The 21,076-nt window shown below is 48.7% G+C and overlaps 1 protein-coding gene across 6 annotated transcripts in view; it reads right to left on the bottom strand.

Annotated features, from left to right (window-relative positions):
• The window catches only part of LOC105276236 (uncharacterized protein KIAA1522), a 100,775-nt gene extending 84,948 nt beyond the window's left edge, over positions 1–15,827 (bottom strand). The window contains exons 1-3 of one of the 6 annotated variants that reach the window (XM_026972335.1): positions 15,409–15,827; positions 10,719–11,680; positions 9,671–9,727 (exon numbers count right to left, since the gene is read on the bottom strand). In XM_026972335.1, the coding sequence (XP_026828136.1) occupies positions 9,671–9,727; positions 10,719–10,845 (184 nt within the window). In that variant the 5' untranslated portion in view covers positions 10,846–11,680; positions 15,409–15,827. Of the gene's footprint in view, positions 1–9,670; positions 9,728–10,718; positions 11,681–15,277 lie in introns of all 6 variants that reach the window. The other 5 variants (XM_026972331.1, XM_026972333.1, XM_026972334.1 and 2 more) reach the window with 5 other exon arrangements.
• Positions 15,828–21,076: the final 5,249 nt, after the last annotated feature.

Below are 21,076 nucleotides of genomic sequence, written 5' to 3'. Positions count from 1 at the left end.
TTCTGAGGGACTGACATGGAGTTTTACAATCTCGAAATTTCAAATTCAAAGCTTCTTTCTTATACAAAGATTTCTTCCTTGCACAATCAATTCATGAGCAATTTAATTAAATGAAGGGAATACCAGTTTTTATCAAGTGCACACATTTTAATACATTAAATACTAAACGGACAATGGATCCAATATCACAAATGTGATTTGCGAGATACGCAGTAATGATATCATACATCGTGACTACGATCGGTAAATTAAGATAGAAGAGACTCCCGACTTTTTCAGATCGTCAAAAGGCCGTGTTCGCGCCGATTAATATCGCTGGCCGCCGCGATACGATAAACGAGATGATAAATACGAACACGCACGATTATACCGCGAGGTTACGCCGCGAGATGCCGATGAATCAGCGGTGCTAAAGGTCAGACGAATGAACGTGCACTTGAAAGGTCAAGGAAAGATGCAGGTGTCGAATGGTTGCGTCGGCAAAAAATTTATATAAGCAGAACGGTCCGTCATGCCAGCTTCAATCCGAACCGCTTCAAAAGTTCTGCGAAGGATGATGAGTTCGCGTGAATGTCTAACTATATATCGAGATTCATTCGGAATAAGACATCGCGCGCCGAGAATTTCGACCACTGATGCATGTGTTAGATTCCCGTATTATCCGCGTATTTTATCCTACAGAAACGATAGAATTGATTTATTACAAATGATTGAATTTCAAAAACATTTGATGTGATGCACAAAAATGTCACTCTTGTGAAACTAAACAAATAGGTACAATAATGTCTTGACGATTTTATGCGAGATATGAAATAAATAAATAACATTGAAGCAAACGTTGAAAGATATTTTGACATCCCGTCACTTCATATGATGTTGTTCATGTGATGTTGCGATGTGACGTTGCGCTTCATCGTGCTCTTCCATTTCGGAACGGATGTTACGGACAGGCAAGAAGAGTCGCACCGATAAAATACGAATATCGTCGGTTCTCGTTCTTTCGGCACTCAAAATCCGCAATTTACGGCACGATTTAGCATTAATATCACGCTGGACCTGACCGGAGGCTCACATGACGTAGCACGCTCTTCATTTTCGTTTATCGTCCGCGCGCCAACGCGTACGGAAATTTAGGATCTAATGTACTCCCATAATTTATCCAACAGCGAAGCGAGAGAACGCGCACGGAAAGCGTAGGCAGAAACGTAGAATCCTCCAATTTAGGCCGATAATTTATATGGTGATGCCGAGAGCGCGCGGTGCATCCGGTAGAAGCATCAAATTCTTTCCTCTCGATGTTAGATCGCTAATTTATACGCTCTTGACGCGGATACGGGAGCGGCAGAAATTTAAGGTCGAACCTAACGAGCGAATTTATTTCAGGGGATTCAAGAAGAGACGTGATCCAATCACGATACCTCGCTGTTGAAAACAGATGCGACAATCAATTTCGGAGAACGTCATGGATGAAAAATGAAACGCACAGCAAGAGTTCTCGTACAGAGTTCATCACGTTCAGACATGCACCACGGAAATTCAGCATCGTGTGTATCAAAAATCGTCGAGGAAATCGGCGGTGCTTATCGCCGGAACTGCGGCACGCATAATCGCCGAGGGAAAGAACAGAGTGCGCAGTCGAGGGGGCGAGTGAGAGGGCGGGAGGAAGGCAGCACGCATACGGTGCACAAAGTGCAATTTCATCATTTTTGCCTCGTAAAATCCGAGCAATGAGCGACGTAAAAATGAATAACCGGAGGAGCGTTCACCCGCGGAACGAACACAAGTCGCTGGAGCATCTCTCGCATTCTCTTTTGCCGCCCTCCTTCGGACTTCTCGAGATAGTCGGGGACCATCGGTGGTGGTTGCCCCGCTGGCCGCGGCCCTCGTTGCTAAAGTCGAGACGATTTTTATCTTCCGGGTGGAATAGATTATCTTTATTTACGAGCAATCTGCGGTATGGGCAAATTGTTTGGGAACGAGTAAGGGCCGCTTATTTAAAAGCCGTAAACTTATTCAATACGTGGACGAACTGAAATCCTCTATACAGCATAAGTATAAGAATGCGCTTATCTGGTTGTCCGCTTGTCTAGTGGATTGCTTCTACGCCAGGTCAAATCGATAAGTAAAGAGTATTGCATGTCGAGCAGATTTCTTTCTCTTTTGGACGTTATCGTGACTTCAAATGATATGGAAGTTGGACAACGACGTTTCTAGCGTTGTGAGCAATTCTCCAAGAAGCAAAAACTCTTTTCCAAGTGAGGATGCTACGGTACTCGCCGTCAAAAAGCTTGCTGCGACATTCATCTTTCTTTAAACTTCGACCAAAGCTATCACGAAATGCATAGTCGAGCGGGCGCAATGTGATTTTAATGCGTCGAGGAGGAATGTAGGAAAAACTTACGTTGCGCAACTTTCCACAATTCTGAAATTGCACAATTTTAGATTGATCAGTGGGATGATAAATTTTTGTCACCACAAAATCACCTATATTTTCGAATTTTCGCGAGACAAGCCACTGTCTGGAGAAACACGATTTTAATAATTTGCGAGACGAGTAGGTCCTAGAAATGAAATATCATTAAGGAAACCAGAAAGAGGCGTAACGTCGTAAAATGCGAGACGCGCGAAATGCTACATATCGACACTCGCGAACTGCACCCAGGATTAATAATGCCGGTGTGCCGGTTGTCGAGGACGGACGGGGGAGAAGAGGGAGGCAATGCGAGACGAGAGGGGAAACGGAGAAGAAGAGGTAGAAGAAGACGAAGAAGAAGAAGAAGAAGAAGAAGAGGAGCGGGAGAGGAGAGGTAAGATAGAGAAGAGCAACAAGAGGTGCAGCCTCGGGTGCCGGGCGGGGCTCAGATGTTTATCCCGGTCGACCTCTCTTCCCCCGTACTCCTCCCTCTTAGTATCCCTCTTCGTGGTCTCCGATGTGCCCCCTTCACCTCCGGTTCTTGCGGAGAAGGAGCGCGCCCTCGGCAATCCGGCGCTGCGGAGCGTTGCATCTACGTTATGCGTGCTCTTGTTGCTCGGATGCACTCACAGTGGCGTCGCAACCGTGTCCGTTCTCTCCGATCTGCCGGCGAAAATATGACAAGCTCGATCGCGAGCAAAGCCTTCCGTTCTTTTGCGATGCGATACAATTTGAGAGTACTAGCATCTACGTCAAGGCGCAAATAATTTGATGCAAGATTAAGGCATTATATAATTTTAAGATGAAAAATGTGGAAACTCAAGCTCAAACTCATGTTTTCGCTGTAATTTGCAAGCGCAAATTAATTCGATATATAAGTAAATCGAAATAGATAATGTCGATAATTTTGGGGCGACGAATTTCGGATGCTGGAAATTGTCAAAAAAAGGTATCGAAATTGTTGGACAGGACATCGCGGAAAATAAGGTAGAACGTCTTGCTTCGACAACCGTATCGATCGTAATCGAGACGACCGGAAAGAAGATCGGGAGGCTGAGGTCTTCGGCTTATGACGAGGCGTCGGACAGTCGGCATTTGCAAAAAATCAACGTTAATCAGACACTTGGTATCGCCCGTACTCAGCTCCCGGTGAGTCGAGCGATCTAGCTCACAGCAGGTTCTTTGCAGCAAAAAATCGATGAATGAACTTACGCCAGAGCGGATGCTTCGCGCTCGAGTTGACCGACGACGGCGGTTTTACGAGTGTCCATCACGCATATCTTCATCGTTATTCATTAAAATGCGCGCGATACTTTTTGTATTTTGCTACTGCTACTGCTGCTGCTGAATTAAAAATTTACGTGTGGATAATAAACTAAAATAATTCACAGGGGAGAAAGTAGGTCCACGCGTGACCAAGTTATTGTTTCAGGTCTATCAGATTAGTCGCTCGAATGTAATAACTCAATAAAAATTTATTGATTTTTCTCGTTACGCTACTTGAACTAAGATTGTATCGGTAGATATTACTTATCATCGTGCAGCAGCTTCACTTTCTCTTTTCACGTCAAAGCTAAGCGAATTCCTATGAAATAAAGCACACCCCTCGCGCAGTAATCCGATCTCATGCATATGGATGAAACATGGTCCGCAATTATCGCTTCGCAATTAACTCGAGCTACCACGAGTTAATCTTCTTTTGCCGACCGTCTTTTATTTGATTCCGCGCGGGGGAACCACGGTATTAACACAATAATACAATTATTCTTCGTCGCAGGCGATTTCATCTGCGAGTACCGGCGCACAGGGATCGGCTGATCTATCGATCAATGACAACACCGTCGCATACAAGCGCAAACGGATCGAAGCTAATCATCCGCCAACACCGTGCGCACGGCGGTCCCATCGAGATAAGGGCCCCGGCAAGTTCGAGGCAAACCACGACTTGGCGTTGTACTCTCCTGGAGATTCGTCCGTAAGATGGTTTCATCGAGCACGTATCCCACTGATGACGCACTTCCGGCCAAGTGAACCCTCGCGGTGGCCCCCGCGATAATTCCGGAGGATCGAGAAAGGAGCGAGAGAGATCCATCCACCGTGACTCCGTGGCCCTGTGACGACCCCGAAGAGATGTTTGCTCTTGTTGCGGTGCTATGCGCCGTAGCGACCGGCGGCTGTATGGAAGTACAAGAAGAACAAGAAGAAGAAGAGGAGAAGAGAGAGGAAGACGAAGAGGAGAAGGGAGAGAGAGGGAGAGAGAGAACGAGAGAGAAAGGGGGGAGAAGGCAAGGAGGATCAAGGAAGAGCAGCGAGAGGAGCAAGAAGTCGACGCGGTGATGAGGTGGCACAAGGGAAAGGGGAGAAACCGAGGGGGGAGAAGGTGGAGGACGGGTCTTGATCCAACGCCTAGCCTCCGAAGGAGCTCGCTCGAGCGCCCGATGGTAGCGGTTCGCTCATCATTGTAATTACTTCGCGAGGATGTACCAGTATATTGGATCATTATCGACCGCTCCATATCTACCACCTAACCCATAAGTATAGACTTATGCTCCCGTTGCCCGGCCGCTGATCTGTACGCTCCTCCTTTCTCTCTTTCTTTTTCTCTCTCTTTTGCCACGTATGATACACGCGTGCACATGCACGAGAGTGCGTGCGCGAGGACACGCATCGTCGTGTAGCGGGGTAGCGGGGGGAGGGAAACGCGATCGGTGCACGTACCGGCTAACGACTCGTTCGTACGGCTCTCCTGATCAAACAGCCGCAGCAACCGGGGCAACTTTCTAAAGAGCCCCCGCGAGTGTCGAAGGAGGCCCACACTCGCGCACATCCGTTTTCGCGAAGGGCGATGACGTAGACTGTAGACGCAAGAAAAATGAGAGACTGTAGTAACAGAATAATTCGCCTGCGAAAATCCATGAAATATTAATGTGGATGAGATTATTAGTTTGAAGATGAGGTGAGCATCGCAATAAGTGTACGTCACGCACCGGAAGCGGCAGGCTGCTACCTGCAGCTGATCGATTAAAGATATAGTGCAGTAATTATCGTTACGCGGTGATCTATGGACTATAAAACAGAGTAGTAATTGCGTGTTGAGAAGAAAAAACTCCAATATCTTTAACATCTATGCTATATTCAAGGTTTTATTCATAATAAAGTTGTATTTTTACGTTGTAAAAAAATAAAGTTGTATTTTTAACAAGCGCCTCTTTTGTTTTTCTATTATCAATCACATAACTATCAATGCTGAAAATACCAAAATAATTGATTCAACTTTGAATTTTGGTGAGATTTTTGATAAGCGAAGAATGATTTCAAAAAGAGAATCTTGCTTTTGCATATGTAATAGAAAGGATATGCATTTGCGTCAAGCGTTTATAGCATAAGGGGACGTCCGTTTTCGCAAGTTTGCTTTGCGCACAGATCAACGGAAGAGATTTACGGGAAATATTAATCGCGCGAAACGTAATGAGGTTAGTTAATTGCAGAGCGGAATGGGTATTGTGTGCCGGAAGCGTTCGATTATACGCATTTGATAACGCATTCGATATAGTAATGGATATTCCAGCGTAGTTATTATTACTTGATTTATGGGAGGCGATTTATCGTTAAAAAAAAAGAATCGAATGTGCTGCAATATTTAGTTCAACGCATACTCCGCGTCTCGCATCTCCGCAAGAGAGATGGAGAGCATCGTAAAAGATTGCCTTAATTTACACCTCATTTATTAACTTGAGAATCTTTCCGTGTCATTGACTCGGCCTTCGGAATGCCGTTGAAATTTGATCTCGAGCTTGTCACCGTGAAAAGAGAAATGGAGTTTCCATTCGCGCCGCTAATCGCCGATACGTGGTCGATAGAACGTGGCGGAGAACGTCTGGGCGCCTCCTTCGTAGGAACTTTGTAGTTTGCTTGACTTCTTTATGCTACGCGGATTCTCGATCCTCGGACGCGCTGAGGAAGCATAAATCTCGACGAACAGCGCGTACGCGCGAAAATTATGGTCGAGGAAAAGATCCTTTGCGGCTAAAGCATCGGATTTGCATGAAAATAGAACCGCGTAGAAAATAATGTTGACGCGCCTAACAATACGTTACGTCGTTAGGTCGATGGGGATTGCAATTGCGATCTGCACCTAGATACGGCATCAGGCAGAAATGATGACACTACATGATTTGTCGAATGCACTTCGCAGCACGTTCGGAACGGCTAACAATATTGCTGAAATGACGCTGCGCCATTTTCCCATAATTTCTACGATCACTATGTCAATAAATTACCGCGACTGAAATGCACGTACAAAGGCTCTCTCTCTCTTTCTCTCTCGACAGTGTCGTACGTCTATCTGGTATCTCGAAAAACAACGAGCGCAGCAGCAGCAGCAACACACTCCCGCATTCTCCGGGACCTGCCAACCCGGCACGACCGTTAGACCGGAATCCAAATCGAGGATCAGAATCCTGCAGGCCGCGCCGGCCGGGATCGATCCGGGACGCGCAACGGGAGCCCGCGCGGAGGAAGGAACGGGAGCGTATCGAAAGATGCAGGCTTCGATAATCCTTCAGGGTAGGTCGGTGCTCGTCGTGCTCGCCCGAGTCTTGCCTATCGAGGTGAGGCGCTCGATGGAGGAAGGAAAGGGGCATCCTTCTCCCCGCATCTCTCCGTTGCTCTCACTCACTCTCTTTCTCTCTTTCTTTCTCTCTCGCGACCTCTTTCTCACTCCACCATCTCGTCGGCGTTCTCGCTCCCGCGGCCGACCTACGTGGAGATGCTCAGGTGTAAAACCGTTGATTGCCACGGCGCGGTATTTTCTCTTTGCACGGCGATGGTAGCGGTGGGCGTGCCGGGCACGACCGAAGGGAGACGGCCAAGGCCTCCTCATCGCGCGCTACCGCGATTATGTTTATTATACATACTTGGGCACACGCGTGTGCGCGCGTGCGTACGTGCGCGTACTTACACGCGTCCCATGGCGTTCGCAAACGTGAGGATGCACAGCGCGCCATGGACCCGCGTGAATGGCGATAGCTACCGTGAAGAATCGCTACCCGGCTCAATTCTGTTTGAAGGTGATGCTTCGCCGGACACGAGAAGGATTGCGTTTGATTGTGCAGGTCTGCAAGGTCGATCCTGGTCGCGTACGAGATTAACTCTTGGCATCTTAGATACGAAAGACCACTTGCTTTCGTGTCTCGTGGATGGATTACGTACTTTTAATTTTCCGAGCAACGGAAACGATGATGGAACGTGCGCGATTTGTCACCGATTTGTCAATGACCCGAGAGAGGAACGAGAGCACATCCGCGAGTATTACTACAAGCAACAGCAGGATACACCCGAGGCGACTCGCTAATCACGCGGCACATCCCCATCGTGGAGCTTCGAGAAGAGATCGATCATCGCGACTCGCGATGAGGACGGTAACGATCTCCAGTCCCGTCGTCGGCAATGACTCTCGAGCGTGCACGCGCGTTGTACGACGCTCGAGCGACGCGCCGTCGTCGGGGATGAGGCTGCGTTAGAATTCCATCGAGGTGGAGCCTTGACATTTCGTGGCCTGGAATCGTCCGGCATAATTGATCGGCCTCCGCGGCTCCCATTCGACCGAACGACCGTGCTATTCCATTCCGTCCGGCATGGTTACGTCGTACGACCTCGCGTCGAGCAACGGAACGCGGCCGCGTCGACTTTGTGAACTGCAGTCTTTCGCGGAACGAAAAAGAAGTGAGGCTGATTAAATTGGATCCTTAAGTGGTTTCAAATTGCACGAGCGACGGCTATGTGAGACGAAGGGTGCGAAATTAGAGTAAAGTCGTGGAAAAGCAGCTCGAGGATTGATGATACTTTGACTTTTCATCGACGTTTGATTCGTACATTGAGAATTCAGCGAGCATCAATGCGAATTTGAGAGCAATGGGAGAGATATCTCCATGTGTGTGCAAAGTTATTCGTGATACCTATTATTACTACGAGCGCTCTTATAATGCGTTCTGGCTAAACGGACAGCACAGCAAATATAAGCTTGGTAGCGCAGATACAACAAACAAATGCCACGAGTGCTGCAATTTTCTGTCGTTAACGACTGGCAGTCTTGCGAACCCGCGTGTGCGAACGTACCAATAACGGTCGCTCGTGCGTGCTAAAAATTTTATAGCGTCGCGTTTATCGGCACGGGAATGGCGGCGGCAAAACCTTGTTTAACAGAATAATGACTACAATTACTCTGCTTTACATTTGCTCGGTGTATGCGCAAACAGGATACCTTCTCGCAAGGGTGCCATTGCCCATTGGCAATTTACTAAAAATAATCGAACGATCGGGAGGAGCTTCAACTACCTGATTGTCAGCTACTCGCTAGCATTGAAGGCGCCTTTTTCAAGCATACAGATGGCTCGTACATTGCAGGTAGTCAACGTTAGCAGGATTCAGTTGCGAGCCATTTGTCACAATCCGCATTGCAGATTTTGTATTTCTCACGTACTGATCGTGTGCACTTCTTGTGTACAGTTGAAATGAAAAAAAGGTACACACATATACATCATGCAGTCGAGCCTGCACTTACGCATGTACGCAAGCAGAAGCAAGCACGGATGTGATGCGAAGTAGCACGAACCAGAAAATCTGTCGCGTCGTGTAATCTCGCGACTCAAGACGATTGCATGCGACTCTGATACCGTCTTCGTTTTCTCCATCTCCGTCCTCTTGCTTCTGGTCTCCCTCTCTGCCTTTCTCTCTCTCTCTTTCCCCCGCGGGCTACTAAACTCATCTAACTCCGCGCTGCGCCCAGGGTGCAACCGTATAGGAAAAGTCGCTCGCGTGGTTCATGTCTCGACTCGTTCAATTTACATAAACACGTACTCATTGATTGCCGGACCAGATTGTCCGGCGTTATTACTTCTACGACCGGTTAACTTCACCGCGGGACCGCGAATAATCGTTAAGCCCTAATCGCTTCGCTACGCACGTAGCACCGACCTCGCCCGATAGATACGTCCGATATACGCTTGGCTGCGCGGAGTTAACTTCGTCGGCCCCCGCATAATCACTCGAATCAGCGGACGATGATTTCAACTTCCGACATTCGAGAAACGACGGTTATTACGATACTTTGCTAACGCCGAACGGCTATCGCGGTGGATTATCGCGGAAGAAATGGCCCTTGCGCCGGTGGGCGACAAATAACTCGGAAATCATGCAGACTGCGCGTACGAGTATTTAATATTATCTAACAGAGAAAAAGATAGAACAAACACTTACCGAAGTGATACGGAAAAGAGCTTCCGCCTGCGTCGGCGTAGCCGTTTCTCTCGGATCCTGAAAACAAAGAGAACGTCGGATATTATTTCGTGAGAGGTAAGGTTTCTCGAGTTCCGCATTTTCCACTTTCTCCAATTCCGCGTCCTCTACACGGAGGACGTATCTCTTGCGCGATTTCTCGCAAATTAATCCAAGTTTTCTCACATTACGGTTGTACCGGACAACTATTCGAGGACTCTCTTTAAAAGGGGATGGGACGCGCGCGCACACCGATCGATCGATCGATCGACGCGGACCGCGAGTGCTAGATGGTAGTCCGGAGCACCACCCACGAAGCGGCTACTTAGCATGCACAACCAGCCAGGAGATACCTACCTACCTATCTGACAAGGTTAACTAATACAGCTTCCACCGATCGCGCGCGGTCTCTTGATTAGAAATACGTCGATAAATCAGAGAAAGGAGCGCGCGGGAGAGCACCGTGCACGCCGGAGATAATCGTGGAGGAAGAAGACGAAGAGAGACAGGACGAGGGGAAGACGTCGAACACGACATCCCATGTACGCGATGACAGTCAAGCGAGTTGTGAATTCGAAGGATCAAAGGGTTGCCGGATGAATCATTGGCCGACATCGACGGAATGCAGTTTGGATAAAACTTAAGCTACAGTTAGACACAACATTCCGTAACTTTGTACACATATTTGCGTGTCGAAAAGTCAATTATTGTACATCGATAGGAAATCATCACATTGTTCCTTATTATCTAGCAAGCACTGAAACGTTTGTTCAAACTGTCTTGCTACGGTATTCTGATTACAGATACGATGCTTGTACTGTTACGTGCAAGCGCAGCTTTGCACGGCCGTAACGAGATAATTGAATGAATATAATTAGCGATAAATGCGCGCGCTGCCCCCCCGAGTCGTTTAATTGGACGTTACGGCTATGAAAGTACGTCGCTTCCGCCGCAGCACGGATACCGCATGTCGCTGCGTCAGGTCTTTTGGGAGCACGATGGAGATGCTCGAAAAATGAGATTTTCTTACCTCTGTATCGGTCTGGGAGAAAACCGAGGCTCCAATCGAGGCTGAACATGTTCATCGGAGATGTGGCATCACCTAAACTGGACATCGCGTCACGATTACTCGATGCAAAGTTAGCATACCGGAACATGACGAGGTGTTTTGCGGGGATAAACTCGCGAGCGGATCATTTCAATGAAAACGGAAAAACGCCGTCGTGCTTTTCGTCGCGGATGAGCAGTAGGGGCCCGCAATCATCCGCGCGACCTGGAAAGGCCGCGCGCTCGAGCGTCAGGCGAGATTCCGTTCGTTCTTACGCGGCAAGAGCATATACGCGAGAGGCCATAGATTACTGTTTTATGCCGCGATGAAACTATCTCTGGGCTAGGTGCGGCCTGGCACGTTCGCCTGCCTAGGCCGACGAAAAGGAAAAAGCCACTGCAGATTTCCCTCGCGCCTCTCGGCGGAACCGTTCAGCCGCGGCGGCGGCGGCAACGCTTCGCAATGTTCCGCGCCGTGCAGGTACCATTGGCGGCACAGCGGTTTCAGGCTTAAGGCCGCGGCGGCGGTTACGTTCCTTTATCACGATGGTTTTGCCACTTCGCCGCTAGAAAGGAACGCGGCCTCGTGCACTTACCCGCGGATCATAAAACACGCCGTAGCCATACTATTTCGCACGACGCGTCGGAGGTCTTGCCGATATTCGAGGCGAGGGATCGGAAAGTAGTTCACGGGTTTCACCGACGTAACACGCCCCGATGTTTCGCCAAGTAGTGCAACTAATTTGATCGAAGCGACGGTATTCCGCGTAAGCCAGTCTTCATCGTGTCACTCGTGCTCGACATCCGAGCTTTCACCGAGCGTCGACTTATCATCGCCGTGACGAAACGTCGCTGCGTAACAGCTGCGTGCGCTTCGCGACGAGACGAGAGGCTCCTCGCATTGCGAAACAAGTACAGTTAAACTCGATCGATCCGCGCGAATTCCTGCGTGAGAAGGGAAAACCCAGCCGTGAAAACGAGCGCGTCTGTCTCTCTCGCATAGCTTCGTACGACCGTGAAATGATCGCGGGAACGATCATTCTCGCAATATAATGGATTTTCTTTCGCGCCGTGACTCACGCGGGTTGCGCGCTCGCACAATCCAACATCGAGGACGAAAGGAATTGGAGCGAACGCGAGCGATCGACGTTCCCCATGAAGCTCGCCCTTTCCCATTCGCCACTCGCCCTCTCGCCGTTCTCGGCTCGCATGTTCCCGTTAATAAGGACTTTTTTTGAGGCCGCTCGCGCTTGTCACGCACGCGAGACACCCACGCGGTGCCAACGCTCATTAAGATGGCAAAAAGGAGCGCGGCGCCCGCAACACAGCATCAGGTTATGCCGCATTTGTGTATTATGTCGGTCCGCGATCGTAAAATCACACGAATATTCTCGCGGTTCACGTGGCACGAGATAGCCCGGTAATTTTCCGCGCGTTAACTCGCGCGCGCTTTTATGTCCCGCAATTCCGTACGGGTCTCCGGATTTTTGCCGTGGCTGCTGGACGCTCGCGGATTCCTGCGTGCTCGCGCAAACCCGTTGACGATTAGAAGGGAATTAACTAATTAGTACATGCGCAAGATGACCAAGAAATGGTTTTCAGTGATTTCTTCAGATACTTTAATTATTTCGCACTTGCGTGTTACATTTGACATTCTCATCGATAATAATTTTCATACAGCATTGGTATCTCTGGAAAAGATTGTTGTAATATAATACTTTTAAGAACGCTTTGCTTTATGAAAAATTTTCAAGGCTGTGACTGAATGATGCTCGAGTGATTGAATATTTATACTTAGCTCCATCACGAGACCAATTCTCGGTAACGTACAAGGTTGGAGGAAGAGGTCGGATCGAGGACTGAAATCGTCGCGAGAGAAACGTACCGTAACGGATGAAAGACCAAAGACGGGAGAGCAACAAGCACGTGGCGTGGGAGTTCACGGGGATGGAGCGAAGGGAATGAACGAGCACGCGTTGTGGGCGGACCTCGAGGAGGTGGTGGAGGTTAAAGAGGCGGTGTTGGTAGGAGCTACCTCGATAAAACCAGAACTACGAAGGCACATTGATTCGTATTTCTCTTTTTTCACGCATGCACATTTTCGTAATATCAGCTCAGTTTGCATCGTCAAAATCATTCGAATCAATGGTGGGTTCGATTATTGAAACGTACGAAGCTTCTCCAAAATTTATTATCGCATCAGAAAAAGCTCCATGGAATATACTTATCAATTTAAAATTCTTTCTTTTTTTAGATTGCGTATATATAGCAGGAGGTGATACTTTCTCTTTGAGATATCTCGAGGTGGGATCCTGAAAAATTACTGGTTTTAAACCTGGAAAAGTTATCATCCGCCGTTGATCACCAGTTACCGCGAAATATTCTTGAAAATTTTGGTGTGTGACCTCGCGTCAAAGTATCCTAGAATTAATAAAATTACGCGCGGCACGATAATTCGGAAGGTGATGGAATCGCACATTGAAACCTAATTTACATTTTGCTACGTATTGAGAGATTGAGGAGGTCTGTAATTGGTTCGTGAGCTAACGTGTAATTTCTACGCGAGTTTCACCTAACGAGACCTTTCAGGCTCCGCGGATAAACGCAGGGTTAAGAAACGTTCCGCGGAACAGGAAATGAAGTACGCGGAGGGCCTTCTGTGCACCTGCGGATAATGACGTGTCGTGACAATTTTCCAGTTGTTACGTCTGCTACGGTGTTTCCGGCGAAATCAACGGCAAAAACTAACGAGGCAAACCATACATCATTCCGCGTCGTATCTGACGGAATCAAATTATCCGATTTATTAAGTTATCCCTTTATAAGCCAGCAGGATGATGAAGCGACGATGAAGTGGCTGTTTTATCGCGTCCAGACACAATTCCGTTGCAACGGGTAATTTTACAACGAAAATTTCGCGAAACGTGATTCGATCCACGACAAAATTCGCAAAAAGATCAGAAAAGAAAGTCTGATCGACGTGAGACTGGGTCAATCCGCTGATGGTTCTCCACGGCTGCCCTTTCGAGGCCAGATTTGCATAAAGTTGACACTGGCCGCGTCTGATTGCTCGCAATTAGCGACGCGTGGCCGGCGCCCACGTCAGGTCACCGACGAAGATGGAGAGGACGATCCCCGTTAACGAAGCATGGTGTAAGCTTGTACACGGGCCGGCGGCGGCGCGTAACCCACGGTACCTACGCACGTACGCACCCACGCGCGAATGAGATGTATACGCAACCTTCCTCGGCGCGTAATCAAGGGAACGATTCACTCCGTAATTGTAATGCAAACCACGGCTACCGGCGCGATAGCGATCCTCACCGTTAACGGTGGCATTAACAAATCTGATAGCGGAACCGTACGCCCACAACTGCATTATGTTGTTCACATTATTAGCATTTATCGCCGTATCAACTATGAGGAGAACAATATTTCTGTAAAATATTTGTAAAATGCACTTTGAACCCGTAATCGTGATTACAAGGAATCTGTTCGAAATCGTCGGTTTTCGTATCTCTGCGAGGCGCACTCGTGACGCAGATGTACGTACGCAATGATATCATTGCAACTTGATTTTTCTCGGTTACTTGAGATTATCGTTTATGGATCGTTAAGTGGTACGCGGGACGAGCGCTCGAGATTCCCCGGAAAGATCATCGCTTGATCGCTCGTTATTCCCGCTTTATTTACGATTACGCGAGACAGTCGCTCGCGATATGGCTAATTAAACTCGCACGTCCTGAGGCTTTCGTACGAGGGAACATCGCGTTTATAACGTCGAATGGCATCAAGCACGTCCATCAAAACGTCTCGCGAGGCGGGAGGAACTAATCACGCGAATCAATACTAAATGACACTGACCCTGAGAGATATACGATAACGAGCACGACTGTCGATTACAATCGGCGGCGCGGTTGTATGAATGTCGCAGGCTTCGCGAGGTCGAGTGAAAGCTTTGACCTGGCCTTTAATGTGTACCTCTTGAATTGTGTCGAAAAGGTTGATCGAAGCGAGTAGCCTCGCCGGTCGTTTTGCATAGAATAAAAGAGCGGATCAGTACGTACGACGCGTACGAATCGATGGAACGTCTTCATCGCCGCGCATTCCGCGCGTGTTGCCGTGCGCGGACGTCGTCGTGGCCGCAGTTGATTTAATTCCCAACTCGGTTATACGTGCACGCGATAAAACGAGTTTATTGCAAGCACTCGGAATAATTTATCGTCATTGTCTCCGTCGAGCTACAGCCATAATGTGCAATAATGATTTTCGAGGGAGAACGACGGGGAGAGGGAGAGGAAAACATTACGCGCGTCGCGTTATTGTGCGGTAATGGCAATTTACGAGCGATTGCCGAGGCGTCAAAAGGAGCGTGTTCTTGTTAATAGCGAGCAGGATAACACAGCCGACAATGCGAGTCATCGTTGCGCGACATTACTCGTGACATTAATGATACAGGCAATCTGCAATTTTAAATTTACGGTATCGTCGGTTAATGCGGCGCTGTGTGAAAAATTTGTCTGTTTCGAAATGTGTCATTACCATTACGCCGTTTGCCGAGATATATTGTACGTACTATCGCTCTTTCGCGAGTATTTTATTAATTTCTAAAAAATTATTGTTCCTCGTTCTCGACGGATGAAGAATCGAGAAATGAAATCATCATCGTTTACCCAGCATTTTCTCCCCCCAGCACAGTGATTACCCTACTATGTGTCAGGAACTAAACTGTATATCTCATCATTACGCGATACCGCACTCGTTCACACTCGTAAGAACATTGCACGCGACAAACGCACGACGAATACATCGGCAATTCGTGACGGGTAACACTTCACCTCGCGAGACGCACTTTTACGCCAGGATTGTCGCGTTGACACGCACTCCGTCGTTCTCCAAGGTACGCACTCGCTCGACGTTCCTTCTCTTTTGTATTTTTCCGGGCCGAGACAGCTCTCGGCTTCGTCGCGAGAGTCTCGCACTCGAGTCGGCTACGAAGTAGAGTCAGGGCTCTAGGTACGCTTGGTAGGGGTCTGCACGGGGTCTCGAGAGAAGCTGGAAGGGGATAAGGTCGAAGGTCAGGGCTATGCCGTACGACCCGTGACCTCTGACCCTCTCGATCCCTCCAACCCGGCCGACTCCGACTCGCTCTCTCTTTCTCTCTCTCTTCTCCATCCTCCTATTCTACCACGAGCCGCTTCCTCCTCCTCGCAGCCTCCTCGTTTCTCTCTCGTTCTCTTTCTCTTTCTCCCTATCTCGCTTGTCTTTCTCTCTTTCGCTTTCCTTCCCTTCTTTTTCCTCTCTCAAATGTCAGCCGACGCGGCAGCCGCACAATGCGAGTTATACACGTGTGCGGAGCATATGTATGAGCAGCGTAAAAGCCGACACACACGTGGAAAACGATCGTGTAAGAAATACAGACATGCTCCCTCTCGTCCTTGCCAGTCTCTCTCACTCTCTTTCTCTCCCTCCCTCCCCCCTTCTCAATCTCTATCTCTCTGTTTCTTCTGATGATACTACGTTTGACGTGGTTGCGTTTCGTTCTTTCGTGAGGTGACCGTGTTACGACATTTCAGACTTTTGAAAGAAAAGAAATCGCAAAACGCGATCCTCGTAATACGATGTATTTGTGCGACGTTTAGTGCACGATTAATAAAATGCACTTACCCGAGTCGAACGCGTTAATACGTTTGACTTGCTGTCTCGTATACTAATGGCGTAAACACAAAACATAATTAAAAATACGGAAAATGTTCACGTGCCTGCATTAAGCGCAAAACCATGAAGTGGACCATAAAGGATCAAACTACTCATTCACGCATGCACCTCGGAAAACTAATTAATCAGTTTCTCAACGCACTGTTCTGCGTATGCGTCGTGATTTCCGGCGAGTAACATCGCGCTGCGCGCAATTTTCCGTGGCGTAATCTTCGCATCTATTCCACTAAAGCGATGTTTTTACGACGATAACCGCGTTTGCCTACCCGAGCGGCCAAGTGCGTGAAAGTGAGCCGCTTAATATGGATGTGTGCGGAAGACCTCCGCTTCGGACCTCTGAACTATGATCCTCCTCTGTTCCTCTCCCTCCCCGGCATCGGGACTATCAGCAGCATCAACAGCACCAGCAGCAGCAGGAACAGCAACGACGGAGCGGCGAGTCGGTCGGCTGGCTCGTGCAGGCTGAAAAATTTCATGCTACACGCGTGAATGTGGCCAATTACAATCGAAGTGCCCATTATCTCATCAAGACTGTTTCGGCTTCGCCTTCGTCGGCGTGCGATGTGCGCGCCGCTACAAGCGTTAAGATTGATTCATTATGCTCTCCGCCGCGCACGCGGCCGCCGCTATGCGGGAGATACACTCGTTAAGACACTTCTTCGGCGGTGCTTTTCCCGTCTCGGGCCGTCCGCGACGGTATGCGGCGTATCGATCGTAATTAGGGGTGTTCCTCCTATGGGAGTCGTGACGGCCGCGCGGAAAAATGAGAAACGGGGAAATTGAGCGTACGTTACTGAATTAACTCGGAATTAACTCAGCGCCCGGGTATCCGACGAGCGCGTTAGCATTTTTCTAATGACCTGAAATAATTAATAAAAACGTCGAACCGCGCCTTGGCCGTTGACCCCCGCGACCTCCGCATCCGAAGCAATAGCCGCGAGCCGACCGGTTACTTTGATCGGAAGGAAACTTTCGCGCTCTACACGCGTAATTGTGGCCAATTACTGCGGAACTGCCCATTACATCATCGTGATTTTTCCCGGCTGCCTCTCAGCCACGTTCGATCGCGAAAGCGGGCCTGATATTTTTATCGTTTTATGCAAGTAACGTGCGTTATTACTCCCCGTGCTCCTTGTATTGAACGGTATGCGGCGAACTTTGCCGGATAAAGAATGCTCTGAACGGAGACTCTGTTACATCTCTCTGCGTCACAAACAATTTCTTCTGGTGTTCATAAACCTGCTGGCCCATTGTATTTGCATTAGATTGTTGAATTCAAGTCTTATTTGATACTGGCGTTGTTTTTATTCCTTCAGGCACTTTAGCATAAAAGCTACTTGTATATATTACAAGCGTATTATTTTCTTCTCGTGATAGAGACAAGAAAAAACAAATAAATTGATAATAATTATCTATAAATGGCATACGAGGCAGTAGCGCAAGTCAGTCTGTAGCCAGACACATCACTCATCGCATAAGATTGCGTTTCTCACCTCCTCGTGAAGCTCGTTTTGCTTAGACTCGCTAGTTTCCTACGAAACGCTAATTTATGCTATTTATTAATATTATTTTACCTTTGCTGTTTTCAATATCTGCACGTGGTTTTGCATCGCGGCTGCCGACGGCGCTAATTTCGCAAACGAAATGAATCGGGCTCGAGCGAACGCGTCGTAAGTTTATTAAACAAGCGATAGCGATTAATACGCCCCCATAAATACTCCCGGCTGATATAAATCGCGGGCAAAAAGGCAAAAAAGCGCAGACATGTAGCGTGGTCTTCAGGAGAAATCACACGCACGGACTCACGCGGCGAGTACGATCGCACGCGCTTCGCAATCACGTCTCGAGTCACGAAAGCCAGAAATTAGATAAAATAAAGAGAAGGAGCCTGAAGGATCGTCTGCTCTTACACAGGCTTTCAACTCGCTTGCAACGTATGATCCCAAGTCCACGAAGCAACGTTTTATCAACTGCGACGAAATGATCTTCCAATTGAACTCGAAGAGATTCAATCTTTCAAATATTCGTTCGACTAAAATCCAGTCAAGTTCGCGAACGTATGATTGGAATCTATATTTACGACACGTCACAAGTTCAGTCCCAAGTTTCAAACCCGCCATCCGCCGCCACGTTAATCATACACGGTGGGCTACCACGTAAAAGCGCCGGACTCTGCGAATTGATGGTTCCTAATTAAGGTCCGGCCGTGCAATTAATGAGACGCACTCCGTTAATTGCGACGATCAATAAAGAGGGGGCGGAGGTGAGGAGGGACGGGAGGGCGGTGTCGCTCGATAAATGTTTTCGTGCTACCGTACGTGTATACGCGCTCTCCGTGGGTCCGCTCCGGGGCCGGTGCCCCCTAGCCCCGCGCCGAAAGGGGGTCCGGAGAGCCGCCGGAATTTCTCAATTCGATTTCCGTCCGGAGCGCTCATTAATTGCGACCAGCTCCTTAAGAGGCGAAACGAAGGCACCGCCGGGATGCACTCAAGTCGCGCTTTCTTAATTGGATCGCGAGCGTGGTGCATATTCGTGCACCGACGACGGAAACGTATGGTTTGTTTCTTTTCTCTTTTTTTTTCTTGTTTTTGTGTTCGGTACGACTTTGCAGATTCTACCGCGTGGCAATCGCACGGCGTTTCGAAGACTCGGGGACTCGTGTTATAATTTGTCCCACTACTACTTGGAGAATCCGACGAGGATAACTAGCCTGGCAAAAGTCTGCCGTTTAACATGTGATAAAGAAATGATTCCACAAATATAGGTATCCAAAATGTTGCAATCTTAAGGAGGAATCTTCAAGACAATTTCACAATTTCTTTTTTGGTAACACACTCGTATAGATTATACGCGTCGATTATCCGGATTCCGGAATATCAGCATTCGCGATATTGACAGTACATTTTGGAGATCGACAAGTGACGTCGAATGTGCGGGAACAGCAATTCACGAGGGGGACGCATCGGGAATCCGAAATCATCGGCGGGGCGGGAGGGTGTATCGTCTGGGACTGCGCAACAGGTCGGCTTCTTTTTTGACGAGGAGGGATTCCTGCGAATCGAGACGAATAAATTCCGGCCGTGACAAAAGGAGGACGTCCTTATGCGAGCCTAATAGCCTCGGCTACCGCGACAGACAAACAGATACGCAGCGAATCCACCTATTTCCTGCTCCTGGAAGCCGCACCGAAATAACGACCGAGAAGCTGGGTTCCTGCCTCTCCGACACGGCCAATCGGCAGGACGCATCGTTTGTCAGCATCCAGCTCGCTCGGCTTCTCGTCCCGCCAGAGGCAGAACCGGAGCGGTGCGCGATCTTGTCTCGAGACGTTTCGCGGTACCGGCCATGTAAATGAAAAAATGTAAATTGGCCCAATTGCCCTTACGGATCGCGTGGCCCTTTGGCTATGGAGGGACCGTTTCCTCCCATTTATCCCTGAATGTAGAAAAAGAGATTCGCGACTCTGCGTGCACCTGCGTAACGCAGATCCTGGAATTCGGTGCTTAATGGCGCTTGTATTCGTCGCGGTTACCGATAATCGAGACACGCATTATAGCATTTATGGTGCACGCTCATGGCAGAGGATTTTTGCCCGCTTTTCTTGTTTGTGCTACGGAATATATCGTTCCGCAAGCAGATGCTTTAGAGGAACTTGCAAATTGAAGAAATCCTTTCGACTGAAAATATAGATAACGTAAAGGAAAAATATAAATTAGTTCCAGATTGCCCTTACGCGCGGCTTTTTGGTCTTGCGGAACCTCCGGCGGAGCGAGAACGGAGGAAAGGGACCTAAAAAGAGCAGGTTTCCGAGCGCGGAGAGGGAGAGGGAGAATGAGAAAAAGAGGGAGACGCGGCCTTTCGCTAGACTGAAGAGACAATGCCATTGTTTTTAGACTTCAAAGGGATCTGGCCGCTCGCGAACTGAGCCTTTGCTCTTGCCGTCGCCCCTAAATTCTTCTACGTCAACCCGCGGTCCCCGTAAACCGCGAGTCTCCCACTCCCTCCTTCTCTCGATTCAGCCGCCACACGATCTCTCTCTCCACTCCCTGCATTATGTACGAGAACGCGGCTCGAGGGGACGTTCGTTAACCCTCCTGAGAGGCGCACAAGTTCCTCCCGTATCTCCTTGACGATTCCTCCTTTCCGCGATTCCGTGTCCTTCGGCAGGATGTTAATCTGGACCGCGCGCTTAATTGATCGTCTTGTACATTATCGAATCAAGTGCACGGATGGATCTCTAGAAATAACTATCCTTTAAAATACGAAACAATCGCCTGCAAACATGCGGGAGAAGAAATCGTCATTATTGCTGGACGTTCCGAATGGACGGACAGTCAGTGTACCCACAGGGGTACGAAACGTGCACGACAATTTTACACTCGATCGTTACCTTTCGTAAACCACACCGAGTAAACGCGTTTACGGCACACTTTCGCCGTTCGCACGCGATATATCGGGGGGAGAGCGAGGGCAGCGTTCGAGAGGCGAATTGCATCGAGCAAAGGAGAAGAGAAAAAAGAGAGAGAGAGAGAGAGAGAAACGGGCACGAGGCGGGCTCCAGCGAGGTGCATCCGCAGAAGCCGGCGGGCAAAAGCGCGGTAATTGCTGCGCCGGCGTGGCCTT

Source organism: Ooceraea biroi, chromosome 9 (assembly GCF_003672135.1).
Source record: "Ooceraea biroi isolate clonal line C1 chromosome 9, Obir_v5.4, whole genome shotgun sequence".
Classification (NCBI taxonomy): domain Eukaryota; kingdom Metazoa; phylum Arthropoda; class Insecta; order Hymenoptera; family Formicidae; genus Ooceraea; species Ooceraea biroi.
The sequence above is the reverse complement of the archived record's forward strand: the minus strand, read 5'-3'. Positions and strand labels throughout refer to the sequence as shown.